The sequence below is a fragment of the Protopterus annectens genome, chromosome 8.part0 (assembly GCF_019279795.1).
Source record: "Protopterus annectens isolate FY-2018-M chromosome 8.part0, PAN1.0, whole genome shotgun sequence".
Classification (NCBI taxonomy): Eukaryota; Metazoa; Chordata; order Ceratodontiformes; family Protopteridae; genus Protopterus; species Protopterus annectens.
The window spans coordinates 1,990,133,817-1,990,148,792 of NC_056741.1; the positions used below are offsets into that span (position 1 = coordinate 1,990,133,817).

General features: G+C 40.8%; 1 protein-coding gene across 1 annotated transcript in view; it reads right to left on the reverse strand.

Annotated features, from left to right (window-relative positions):
• SLC7A5 (solute carrier family 7 member 5) overlaps positions 1 to 14,976 on the reverse strand; it is a 445,177-nt gene that overhangs the window by 182,179 nt on the left and 248,022 nt on the right. The window contains exon 3 of the mRNA XM_044081532.1: positions 12,605 to 12,710. Within this exon, the coding sequence (XP_043937467.1) occupies positions 12,605 to 12,710 (106 nt within the window). The remainder of the gene's footprint in view (positions 1 to 12,604; positions 12,711 to 14,976) is intronic.

Genomic DNA, 14,976 nt, shown 5'->3' on the forward strand with positions numbered 1-14,976 from the left:
AGACACACACAGACACACACACACCTTCAATTCATTTGGAAGAACACCAAATTCACCAATGGTACATCTCCAAAATGTAGAAGGATACTGGACCACCCACTTGAAAAAAATCCATGCAGAAACAAGGACATGCACACTCTACATAGATGGCATCACAGCTGACAAATGAACTGAAGAACCAGGCACTGTCAGGCAACAATGCTAACCCCTGCGATAAGAATTTAAAATCATAGGACTCTATAATCACAAATATAAACTCACTCAGCTATGTCTGAGCATCATAAAAAAACACCACCCTGCCTTAGAATTGCAAAATTATACTTAACCTCTGTATACTCTCACCTGTCACCCATAACTACAGGAGTCCCACAGGGGTCTATCTTAGGACTCCTACTTTTCACAAACTACCTCCATACCTTCACACAGCATCCATCTATCATTCAGTATGCAGATACTACACTACTACCCACCCTCTTGCAAACAACTCAATTAGCATTCTATGACGTAGAAAACTACCTTACCAAAGCCCAACTTATCCTCAATCCTAAGAAAACACAGCTAATAATTATAACCAGCTCTAACAAAAACATCAATAGCAGTCAGTTCAACATCTCCTCTACAAACTACCCCCAATCACACCAGAGGCACAGGTTATGCTATTAGGAATAACCATAGACTGCCACCTAAATTTTGATAGTCATCTCAACATGACTATAAAAAAGTACATGCCAAACTGGGATCTCTACCACATTAAACTGTTTCTCAGCAACAATACAGCAGCCGCCACTGTACGCTCCCAACTTCTGTCCACCCTACTCTATGCATCCCCCATTCTAACTAATCTCAATAAAACTGACCTAAGCAAAATGGAAGCCAGCTACAACATAATTGCCCGCTTTGCTGCAAATTGCCCATATACAGATCCCACCACTGTACTGCTCAGCACCAGCTCCACTGGCTTGAACTGCCCAACCTACTAACTTGTAATCAGCTCTGTCTCTGTCACTCTCACTATTACTTCCCTAATAAGTGTCCTACCCTCAAAAACCTAGAACAGCACTCAGACACAAGGACTCTTCGATCAAACTACAACTAGAAGTCATTGTAAGACTGGGTGAAGACAGATGAAGGGTGCCAGCCTAGCCAGACAGAATTTGTATACATAATTCTGTCATTTCTAAATATGAAGGTTGAACTACAAGCTTGTTTTCTTTAATGAAAGGATATGCTGTAAAATGTTGAACTTAAAACAATGTAGCAACATTGCAGTCTGCTGTAAAGAAAGCTAAGTCAAGCATTTCATGACTGTCTTTGATGTTTACAATTTGGCTCCGGATGGGCTAGATGAAGGCTTCCTGCCTACTGTTTTAAAGCTAAAGTTAATGACCAGAATTTGCATGCATAAATGTTCTTTATTGCTCTGGTTTCTGCCTAGGTGTAAAAGAATGTAGATGCAGTTTCTGTTGGCCTGGGAACACCAGAAAAGTGTGAAATGATGTAATGTTTATCAGAACTGCAATTTCAATTTAAACAGAGAGAACCAGAGATTAAGCATTTTTGTCTTGACTATCCAGCTCACAGCACTGTCTTGCTCATACCAGCCCAGAACGGTATGACCCTGACCCTGAGTACCATCCTACCCTCACCAAGAATGATACCACGATATAAAGAAAAAAATTCTTGATTTCAACAATTGGCTAAGTTTCTGATGACATTCAAAGGGGATCCAGTGTCTGTCCACCCGGGATGACATGCTCGACAAGCCACCCAGCTTCGCTAGAGACAGCTTGCACCTGTCACCCTTAGGCTTTCGAATACTTGCCACCCCCACAGTGCCTTTTTTAGGCAAGACGACAAACCCACCGCCATAAATAACACAAGTAACAAAAAACTGAGGGTAATGCTACTCAATGGCAGAAGTCTAAACCTCAAAATGCACGCACTCGAGGCACTCCTCAGTATGGAGAAAATCGATATATGTGCAGTAACAGAAACCTGGTTTAAGGCTCCAGAGAGCACTCCACGTACGATGCTTCAGAGATAATCCACATGCAACTAACAATGAGCAAAACTACAACTCAAATTGTAGCTTGCTACAGATCACCCTTCATGTCCCAGGACCCCCATTCCGAGTTTCTGGAAACACTGGGAAGCAAAGGTCCTACCAAACACCCTAATATTACCCAAACATTAACTGGGAGAACTACTCAAGTACTTACTCCCTTGCCCAACTTTTCCTAGAATTTATAAACTCAAACGCCCTGGTTCAACTAGTCAACACTCCCACCAGAGGTGACAACATACTGGATCTGGTCATCACCAACATAGGCGACCATTGTTCCACACCAGAGGTCAACCCCTCGCTGGTTAGATATGACCATAAACAAATCACTTTTGATATCCATATTCCGCCCCCACCCCCAGACAAGAAAGCCACCGTGAAAAACTTTTCAAAAGCAAACATCACGTTACTTAAGACCGAGGTGGAAAGTTTCAAAGCCCCTATGCTGAAGGATAACACTGTCCAAGCTGCAAAATCCATTACTAATGCATTCTACGGGCAACTACAAGAACGCATGGATCATGCCATCCCAAGCAAAACCAAGACTCACTCCTCCAAGAAAAGGAAACCAGTCTGGTGGACTCCTGCCATAAACAAGCTATACAATAGGAGGAGGAAACTAGTACAGAAAAAGAGTAAAATCCCAAGAAGGGAAGACATCCCTGAACAGTATCAGCAAAAAACTACGATCCCTCATAAAATCATCCAAGGCGAACTTTGAAAGAAACACTGCCAAGCACTCAGATAACCACAAGGCATTCTTTAGCTATGTCAAGAATCTAAGTGGCAATGCTCAGGTCTGCTCGGAGTTAGTGCAGAATGGCACAAAATACACTGAACCGACTGATAATCGCCAACATTCTGGCAGACAGGTTCAGTGCAAATTTCACCCCCTCTCACCCCTAAAAGGGCCCATAACCATACCAGAAGAATGTAGAGTCCCTGAAATCACAGACACTCAGGTTAAAACAGCCCTCTCCAAAGCCAAAAACAAAGCATCAATGGGACCGGACGGTGTCCCAAGCTGCGTCCTACACGAGCTCAAAGATGAAATAACCCCTCACCTAAACACAATGTTCAAACTCAGCCTCTTCACAGGCTACATAGCCATAGAGTGGCGCACAGCAAGGGTTATTCCGCTCCACAAAGGTGGAGCCACAACAGACCCTGGGAACTATCGCTCTATAAGCCTGACTAGATTGGTCTGCAAGGCCATGGAGCGCATCATCATGGAACTCATTAACAGAGACATTGGGAACCTCCAAACACTGGACCCTACCCAGTTTGGTTTTAAGGGCAGATCATGCCTCCTAAACCCGGTGGACTTCTTTGAGACAGTTACCAAGCCTATAGACGAGGGAAAGGTGGTACACACAGCCTACCTAGACCTCGCTAAGGCCTTCAACACCATTCCCCATTCTGGTATTATAGACAAGCTCACCAGCCTGAACATAAATCCCTACTTCACAAGATGGGGTGCCAACTGGCTCACGGACAGAACCCACATGGTGAGAGTTGCGGGAGCTAGGTACGACACTAAACCTGTTACAACTGGCATTCCTCAGGGCTTAGTCCTAGGACCCCTCCTGTTCAGCATATACTTCTCAGAGGTACAGGTAAGCACAGGAGGACTATGGCTGACCAAGTTCACAGACGACTGCAAACTAGGGGCTATAATTGACTCTCTGCCTGACACAGACATCCTCCAAAAGGGTCTCACTGAGACGGATACCTGGTGTCAAACTCACGGCCTCAAGCTAAATGCCAAAAAGTGCATAGTCATCCCCTTTGAAAAAAATAAAGTACCCACAAACTACCACATAGGTGGTAGTCCCCATAAATAGGGAAGATGTAATAAGGGATCTGGTGACCCAAGTAGATAGTAATCTCACCTTTGATAATCACATTGCCAAAGTGGTTATAAAATCCTTCTACATGGCCCACCTAATCACAAAAGGGTTCGCATCCAGATCAAAAGAGGTCATTGTGCTACTCTACTCATCACTCATCAGACCTATCTCAAAGTACAATGCCCCACCTTAAAAGACACCTGCAACAGCTGGAAAGACCACAGAAGTACCTCACCAAGAGGATCAATGGCCTCAAACAGATGCCCTATACAGCTCGACTGTAGAAACTCCAGTTGTACTCGGTTGCATAACGCCTACTCAGAGGTGATCTCTGCCTGACATACAAGACCATGTCCAACCCACAATTGATGGACATGCTCCACTTAAGGAAAACCTTATCCCCTCGAGCCACACGCTCTGGGATCTAAACCTCGTCACAATAAATAGGACGTGCTGGAGGGATAGATTCCTGTCCCAGAGACTTCCCATGCTTTGGAACAAGATCCCAATCTAAATTAGGCAGAGCTCCTCGCTAATGCACTTCAAAAGAAACCTTGACGAGTGGATGGGAAAGTTTACCTCGGGGATCACTTCAGCGGCTCTACTGGACAGAGGCACAAGGAACTAATCTAAGGGGGCGGCAAAAGCCAACACATTCTGGCTAGGCTTATAAATGCCTTCGGGCAGATAGCCTATTACCCACCTATGAACCTATGTAAGTTATCTTAGACTTGTGTTTTCTTTTATAAATAGCTAGGAACTAGAAAGATTAGATTCAGTGTTTTTCTGTGATGTCAGAACTGTACTACTGGTTTATTTTAAGTATTTCTGAGTGATCTCGGAACTCTTGACTAACACTGTGTAGTAGAAAGTATTGTCTTGTGGTTTTAATTATTTATTATTAAATATTTTAAAACCTTTTAACTGTGGCTGGTTTCTGTAGAGATAATTTAAGCTGTTTAGAGTATTTGTATGCCTTTGGTAAAATTGTACAAAGCCACTCCTATAGCTTTAGCCCTGGGCTATACTACCAATTGGATAATAATACTGCACAGTAATAATTGTATACTCTAAGGGCCTTTGAGTAGCTGATAATTAGTGGGTTGTGGCAAGTGGTACTACTGTATAGTCTGGGGAAAAAGGGGCACAGCTGGAGAACCTGTGCCAGCCTTCTCCAGGAGTGTCTGTGTGGTTATATAAACTCTTCTCAAAGTGTGTGTGTGTCAGCTACTTGGGCAGGGACACGAAGCACTGGTTGGACAGAGGGTGCTAGAGGTTTTAGCTTGCCCACTAGGCTGAGATCTGGACCCTATAGCTGTTCCAGTGGGGAGTCTTATTGGGGACCTGGAGAGCAAGGGAGCGACCAGCCTCGGACTGACTGTGATCTCTGTGTGCTGTTAAGGGAAATTGCGCTTTACTGTGTGTATTTGTTATCCTTTCCTCATATATGAGATGCCCTCTGTGGTGTTAGTGGTGAGGACTGAGGATCCTTGATTGCTAGGCCAGGGCATGAACGTCATAGTCACCAACAGCAATAACAGCTTTGGTGACTCACTATACAGTAATGCAGTGGTTAAAAAATGGAACACCCTCCCAGTTAGCATACAAACCACATCCTCCAAAGCCTCCTTTAAAAACCTCAACAGGCAACATCTGAAGCAAAGCTGGCTGTGCTTTGACTGCTCCTCAGGCTAGAGCAATCAGACAAGGCACATATCCTACGCTCCTCTTACTAAATCCTCACTCTCACTCGCATGTACTGACCCCATCAAGTTAAATAATTTTTACATTTAAACCAAGAAATTAACGAGTACTACCACTGTTCTAATTACAAATGGTTTACCATGAAACCATGGTTATGACATATATTACTAATGAAGGTTTATTTTCCTCAATTGAAGCTGTCAATTAGTACTGCAAAAATAATCTAATGTACTATGTATGCAGTCTGTTGCGTTTCAAAACGCAACTGTATACCATGAAATTTATTAACTAGTATTATTATTAATGAATGTTCTTTGATTTCCCTGTATCTGTACGGTCTTCACACCACTGTAAAATATGTTCTTCCCAAATTTGTATGTATTGTGGTGCTATTTAAACACCTAAATGCATCTGTAACTTGTCTATGTGGAGCTTTTCTCCCTGGGCCTCTGCTAAAAAAGGGTCTTTGGCCCAGGCATACACCCATGGTTAACAAATGTAAAAATAAATAAATAAATAACAAAGTGCTCATTTGTATTAAGTCATGCATTAATGGACATACGCCTTTTTTTAGTTAGAGAACAATATTTCTGAAAGTCAGACAATCATATTCTAATAGTTCATTTAGCTGCGGCTGTGGTGGGGGCCAACCCATTTGTTTGTGTCTTTCGGCTTTTCCCGGTTAGGGGTCGCCACAGCGGAACTCCGGTCCGCTAATGATTGGCAGTAGAGTTTAACATGCTGGCTTGCCAGGCCTAACACACAACCTGATCTTAAATACACCTTAAAGCTGTACTGTTCTGTTTGTAGTCATTATTATTATTATTATTTACATTCAAACAACATCTAATCATAGCATTCCAATAAACAAAATAGTTTCATTCCACAAATAATTTAAAAGTGACACACTCCACCCAAAGATGTGTAATCACATCTTATCTTTTCTAATCATAAAGGCTCTATTTGCTTTCTTTTGGCTGTTTCTATTTAACCACATGCAGGCAAACAAGAATGTATACCAAACTCAAAAGGAAAAAAACAAAGGGTTTTATCAGTGACAAAATGCAGATGTCTGCACCTGCCAGCACAGCATGTGTACATTCAAAGGATGCTTTGGAATGTGCTTAGACTTTGTTTTTCCTTTCCTTGAATATCATAAAAGGAACAGGCTGTTTTCATTACAAAGGTGTGTGTTTATTGGTGAATGTGTTAAATGTGTGTGGGATGTCTCTGTACACAAAAGTATATAAACTAGTACCTATTTTTAACTACTTTCTCTTGTTTACTTCCTCTCTCAAAAATAAAGTGTACAAGATAAACACAGACATACTCTGAAAACAATGCTGGTATAGAAGTTAGGAATGTCAATTTCAAAGCAAATACAAATGTTGTGGGACTTTAGAAATATTGCCGCTAATCTTAGAAGGTTCTGTGCTGAAGTATGCAGATGGTCAAGGAGACTTAAAGGACCAGACACTAAAAGGAAATCAAAGCAGAGTGTCACAAGGTTGAAAGCTTTACCCACTCTGCATAAAGTATACCAAATGGGGCAAACAATCAGGGGCACTGAGTTACAGTATATGAAATTAAGCCATTTTCATCAGCTGAAAATTTACAACAATGTAGACATTGCTTTATCTAATTATCTTCTAAGATGCCAAGGTACACTGTGAATGGTTAGACCAGCCATCAGGTTGCTGGGAGGGAAAAGGACCTTTCAGAACACTCAACAGCTGCAAGGAATATTCTGAAACTACATCAAATAAGCAGAAGTTAGGGAATTTAAAACAAATTTAACATACCTGGAAAAGACTAAGTGTAACTGCTACAAGGGATCGACCTGGAAGCTGACACCACAGTTAGTCGATAGTCCACAAATTGCTCTTTATTGTAAAAACAGATGCCCAAAAACGTAACACTGTTACATGTTCAATGAATTTCGAAAATGGCTCCGTTATACCACCACTACCTGCCACAATTGGTCTAAATGGCAAGGGGTCAAGCCCCTTATGGGTTTTAGGAATCCCAAAAATTATGGGAGACCTAGGTTTTGGGACTAACAAAAAATTGTACAATTTCTCGTTAATGGCCCCTTGCCATAGGTGGTCATTCAAAGAATATTTAATCTTAGACCAAAAAATGTGCACTTCATTTCTCGAAACTGCCATGTATTGACTACTGTCTTGCAACATTTGATAAATGTACTCCTCATAATTGTTCTCATACATAAGTACAATGCCCCCCCCCCCCCTTATCGGGTTTCATCACCCTTATGCTCTCATTTTTTAATAGCTGAACAAAATCAAACTCCACCTGCTTAAAATTGAACTTATCAGAGTGATGTTGCTTGAGACTCCTAAGCTCATCTTCCACTAGTTGTTCAAACAATTTAATGGATGCATGCATGGGGGGGTTAAATAAACTTTTCCTATTTAATTCAGAAGTTGTGCTTGTCTGCTCTTTAAATAATAACTGCAAATTGAGACTTCTAGTGAATAGCTTAACATCTATTAAGGTGAGGGGTATGTTACAATTTTTTAATGGAACAAAATGTAAACCTTTTGTGAACACATCAGTGTTCAGTGCAGGATTTTCATCAGCCTCCGGGCAGAGCAATGGGGTGGAAGCAGAAACAGCAAGGACCACGTCAGTGGAACTCATAGGTTTTAACACATCCCCTGATATTTTAAATGTAATGATGGGGAATATTATAGGTACGGTTAACAATGTACTTCCAGAGGGCCCGGAGCAGGTGGATGAAGCAATTATAATTTCTAAACAAGGAGTATGCACAACACACACTAAGTCCAGTTTTACTATTTATAATTATACGGACACTGTAATTGATAGCAATGCCTTTGATGTGTTCACAAAAGGTTTACATTTTGTTCCATTAAAAAATTGTAACATACCCCTCACCTTAATAGATGTTAAGCTATTCACTAGAAGTCTCAATTTGCAGTTATTATTTAAAGAGCAGACAAGCACAACTTCTGAATTAAATAGGAAAAGTTTATTTAACCCCCCCCATGCATGCATCCATTAAATTGTTTGAACAACTAGTGGAAGATGAGCTTAGGAGTCTCAAGCAACATCACTCTGATAAGTTCAATTTTAAGCAGGTGGAGTTTGATTTTGTTCAGCTATTAAAAAATGAGAGCATAAGGGTGATGAAACCCGATAAGGGAGGGGGCATTGTACTTATGTATGAGAACAATTATGAGGAGTACATTTATCAAATGTTGCAAGACAGTAGTCAATACATGGCAGTTTCGAGAAATGAAGTGCACATTTTTTGGTCTAAGATTAAGTATTCTTTGAATGACCACCTATGGCAAGGGGCCATTAACGAGAAATTGTACAATTTTTTGTTAGTCCCAAAACCTAGGTCTCCCATAATTTTTGGGATTCCTAAAACCCATAAGGGGCTTGACCCCTTGCCATTTAGACCAATTGTGGCAGGTAGTGGTGGTATAACGGAGCCATTTTCGAAATTCATTGAACATGTAGCAGTGCTACGTTTTTGGGCATCTGTTTTTACAATAAAGAGCAATTTGTGGACTATCGACTAACTGTGGTGTCAGCTTCCAGGTCGATCTTTTGTTATTGGTCTTGGTTCTTGGTTTTTGCGGTTTTGTCAGAGTTATACATGGCTGCGGAAGCGGACACTTTTGATCCAGTGGAAACACCACGTATTTTGGCAAGCAATGACTCAGACGCACCGGTAACTCGTGCGGAATTTAATGCTGTGCTGGCAGCTTTATCTGATTTAACTAAGCTCCTGAAGGGAGCTGAACCGGATGTGGGGGGTCTACTACCAGGTCGGCAACGCGCAGCACAAGCTGATGGCAATCTGGTGTAGCTTGTGGAGGCGCCAATGTTTTTGGATCCGCAAACGGAGCTATTGACAACCCGAATGTAGGGCAACTCGGGAATCAAGGTCCTGATCGAGTTGAAAGGGCTAACAACACGGAAAGGTGCAATGGTTCCAGAGCTGAGAAAGGGCAGCAGCGTAAGGAGTTTAATTTTGAGAACTGGATGGAGCAACAACACGCGTTCACTAAAGGTACTGTTAATGTTAGTAAAACTGCTAACATTGAGCTTGAGCTTGAGGAATTAAAAAAGAAATTATATGCTTTGAAAAATACTCAAATTGAAGTGGACTACTTGAAAGAGTGTGTGAATCAAAAGCGTGTTCCTAAGGGCTTGAGAATATTCAAGTTCCCTAATAATGTTCAAGTTGGAACACCGTACTACTTTAAACTTTGTGACATTTTCAATAGAGCAGGCACTGAAATGCTTAATGTCATGATTGAAGAATACGAATTTAAGCAGAAAACACTCAATAATGACTTGAATGCTTTAAACAACTGTATTGTTACTGACTCTAATTTTATGGCAATTAAATTTGATTACGGCAAAGCATTTGATGAGGTTGATGCATTTTGCAACAAGGTTATCAACAGGAAAATTCGCAAGCTTGAAAGAGACTTGAATGAATATAGGGAGGGGGTGGCATATCCCCTATTTAGACAGTACAGAGCTGAAGTCCAGAATCCCAATATTGTAGAAAATTCAGCTTCAAGTAGCTGGGGGGGGGGGGGACCTTTAAGGAGAAGTGAAAGGCTAGCTGGTAAAGAACGTAAAGGTTCAGTGCAGGATTTTCATCAGCCTCGGGCCGGGCAAAGGGGTGGAAGCAGAAACAGCAAGGACCACGTCAGTGGAACACATAGGTTTTAACACATCCCCTGATATTTTAAATGTAATGATGGGGAATATTATAGGTACGGTTAACAATGTACTTCCAGAGGGCCCGGAGCAGGTGGATGAAGCAATTATAATTTCTAAACAAGGAGTATGCACAACACACACTAAGTCCAGTTTTACTATTTATAATTATACGGACACTGTAATTGATAGCAATGCCTTTGATGTGTTCACAAAAGGTTTACATTTTGTTCCATTAAAAAATTGTAACATACCCCTCACCTTAATAGATGTTAAGCTATTCACTAGAAGTCTCAATTTGCAGTTATTATTTAAAGAGCAGACAAGCACAACTTCTGAATTAAATAGGAAAAGTTTATTTAACCCCCCCATGCATGCATCCAATAAATTGTTTGAACAACTAGTGGAAGATGAGCTTAGGAGTCTCAAGCAACATCACTCTGATAAGTTCAATTTTAAGCAGGTGGAGTTTGATTTTGTTCAGCTATTACAAAATGAGAGCATAAGGGTGATGAAACCCGATAAGGGGGGGGGGCATTGTACTTATGTATGAGAACAATTATGAGGAGTACATTTATCAAATGTTGCAAGACAGTAGTCAATACATGGCAGTTTCGAGAAATGAAGTGCACATTTTTTGGTCTAAGATTAAGTATTCTTTGAATGACCACCTATGGCAAGGGGCCATTAACGAGAAATTGTACAATTTTTTGTTAGTCCCAAAACCTATGTCTCCCATAATTTTTGGGATTCCTAAAACCCATAAGGGGCTTGACCCCTTGCCATTTAGATCAATTGTGGCAGGTAGTGGTGGTATAACGGAGCCATTTTCGAAATTCATTGAACATGTAGCAGTGTTACGTTTTTGGGCATCTGTTTTTACAATAAAGAGCAATTTGTGGACTATCGACTAACTGTGGTGTCAGCTTCCAGGTCGATCTTTTGTTATTGGTCTTGGTTCTTGGTTTTTGCGGTAACTGCTACAAGGACAACTGCCAGCAAACTCTTGTCTCAGGAAAAAGATGTGGCTATACCTCCACACACAAATTTTAGTCAACTCCGCAATCAGCTATATATATATATATATATATTTTTTTTATACGACCACCCCCATTAATATTCAAAAAACGTGCACACTGACTGGTCAGCGTGCACGTTGTAAAATCAGAGTTATAGTAATGGAAAAAGGTCCGGTCGCCCGGACTTTTTCCATTACTATAACTCGCAAGATCTAAGTTGCTTCACACTGTCTCGCTATGTTAAACTCGTTTAACATAGCGAGACATTAAAAAAAGCAACGGACATTCTCCGTTGCTTTTTTTAATGCTGTCTCGTTATGTTAAACAAGTTTAACATAGCGGGACAGTTTGTAAAAAGCATCGGAGATCTTGCTTTCTCCGTTGCTTTTTACAAACTGTTTTGCTATGTTAAATGGGTTTAACATAGCGAGACAGCTTTAAAATAAGCAACTGCTCCGTTGCTTTTTTTAAAGCTGTGTCGCTATGTTAAACCCATTTAACATAGCAAAACAGTTTGTAAAAAGCAACAGAGATCTTGCTTTCTCCGTTGCTTTTGCCCACAGCTCTGATGTACTGCGTAGGCATACGCATGCGCAGTACATCAGAACTGCCGCAGAATACCAGACAGCTGCGGAAGGGCAGCAAGGAGGCATTATATGATGCCATTATTTAAGAACATTAATTATTTTTTTTCTTAAATAATGTCATTGTATAATAGCAATAACCCACTTCTGGGTGTGGTTAATGCTGGATTTACCCACGGTTGGCTTTGTTTGGTCCCTCGGGCTTCGCCCTCGTGACCAAACCACCCCAACCGTGGGTAAATCCAGCATTACCCACACCCAGGCATGGGTTATTGCTATAATACACACACACACACACACACACACACACACACACACACACACACACACACACACACACTGGATATAAGAAGTTTATACACCCCTGCTAAAATGCCAGGTTTTTGTGATATAAAAAAAAATGAGACCAGAATAAATTATTTCAAAACTTTCCCCACCTTTAATGTGACCTATAACCTGTACAATGCAATTGAAAAACAAACAAATCTGTTAGGGGAATTAATTCAACTTTTTTTTCTTAATGCCAGTAATACAACTCTGCTCAGCAAAATTCATAAAGGATATGAAGCAAAAAAGGAAAAAAAAAACCCTCAAAGAATATGAGAAAGCCTACTAACAAAATGCAGAGAGAGAGTTTGAAACATTGTATAACCTTACCAGCCTCCATATGCAAAAAGACCACTGTACAAGGCCAGCACAATCTTCCCAACATCTGAGTTTGTTCCTTCAAAGGCCTGTTCTGGCTTCAAGAATGGTGTATCTCCTAAAACACAAAAATTACATAAAATGTGATTGGGTATCCTTGAAATAACACTTTTTAGGTTCTATGCAATACAATGAAATCAAAAGACAACATAACTTACAATTCAACAGCAATTTAAATAGCATTCCCTACTAATAATTTTGAATGTATTTGCTTACGCTTACATAATGCTGAATGGGTTTTATTTGATGACTGGAAATGTCATTATATTATCATACAACAGGTCAGGAACGCGCTAGGTCATCTGGTGCCCTAGGCAAAAGGGCTCCACGGTGCCCCCCCACCACATTACCTGGTGCCCCCATCCTGGTCTACCTATACCAAATAAATACTGGAAAAGCGCCCCTGCTAGACCGGCGCCCTAGGCGGCCGCCTAGTTGGCCTATGCCTAAGGCCGGCTATGCAACAGGTATAAATATTTTAAAATGAGTACATGTAATAAATGCAATTAGATTCTGCAGCTGCAAGTAGAAAAAAGAAATCATGCAACTCCAGTGACATGTCCAGTGAAGGTAGAGACGGACTTTCCTTCCTTTGTTTAAACTCTGCATACCAGAATTTTGCCATTTGCCACACTACAAAGGGAAGTCTATTCCAGAGCTTGCCAACATGGAAACAACAACCATTACATCCTTAATAGGTTTAGGTACAGGTATAAGGAAGTCTATATCTAAATACAGTACTGCGAGGTGGGTTGCATCAGTCCAGGCTACAAAGCGCACAATTCATAGCTGGACTAATTTATTACTTAACTGGTGAACTACTAAATGAAGTCAAGCCACCATGAAATGAGGAAAGTATAGTTGTGCAAGTTGAATTTACCATAACAGTAGATGTTTAACCTTAGCTATAAGGGATGTATCCTGCCAAGAATGTAAAAGCTGGCCAGTTTTCAAAGCTTCAGGGCACCTTTCACATGCCCAAACTATCAAACAGCTTGAGATGAGCTTACTAAAAGGGCTTTCCTGCCTTCACAGAGAGGGAGGCTGAGGCCTGAAAGGGCAATGCTTGGAACAAAAAATAAAATGTCCACACCTTGGCATAAAAAACGCAGCAAAGTAACAAAGGGGATGGAGGGAGGGAGTGTCTACTGCAGCAGTGATCATTCGAACATCTACTATTATAAGTTAAACTTACACAACAGTACTATGTTCATTATATTGATCAGTGCTGCAGTAGCCTTACGTATATGGATAGAGTACCTTAGCTAATCACATTTGGGAGGTGGAAGGAGAAGAGTTCAGGGCTCCCTAAACTGGTCATAGCTTGATATGGATCCAGAGAAGGAATCAAGCTTATAGTGCTTTGTATAATTATGTAAAGGGGACAAAGTAGCAACTACTAGAATACTTCTAGAATCGAACCTTTTCCAAAAAGCAAGAGATGAAGCCAGGGCCCTGGCAGAGTGGACCTTAACCCTGCCTGGAATAGTTTTGTTATGACAAGTATATTTGGAAAAAGTCTGTTTTGACATAAGTCATTCCTTCTTACCTTAACAAGAATATGAGCAACTGATCTAAAGATCTGAAAGATTTAGTTTTGTCAAGATAGTACCCAAGTTGTCTGCAGGCATCCAAGGTATGGAGTATCCCTTGTCCCTCATTTTTATGCTCAGGAAAGAAAATGGGGTGATGGACAGTTTGGCTTAAAGTAAACTCAGATACCACCTAAAGCATAAGAGATGTATTAGGTTCAAAGAAACCCTGTACCTATAGAAAATAAGATATAACTGACTCACCATAAGAGCTTGTAACTCAAGATACCCTTCTTAAAGAGATCAGAGCAATCATAAAAACTGTTTTCCATGTTAAGAACCTTGACTCAGACAGGTTAGCGGATTCAAATAAATGTGTTAGCTTCTCTAACACAAAATTAAGATTCCAAGGAGAGACCACTGTTTTTCTTGGAGGTCTTTTATGCAAAGCCACTTTCAAGAGTATTACAATATGAGGCTGCATTGAAAGAGGAGGAGCCAAGGGCAGGCATGCTGAAATGGCTGATAAGGTAACCTTAACAGATGAGCAAGAAATGCCATAGGATAGTAACAGATGAGCAAGAAATGCCATAGGAGAGTAACTCAGATAAACAATGTAAAACCAGTGGACAACTAACCCTGCTTGGGTGCTGGTTATGTTAGCATCATCTAGAAAATAGTTTCCATTTGCTAATATGATTTTTCTAGTAGCAGGCTTTCTTGCCTCCATTTGCCTCTCTGCTGTACATCCTCAGTAAACAGGTGCCTAAAAGAAAATAAGACCCTATCATC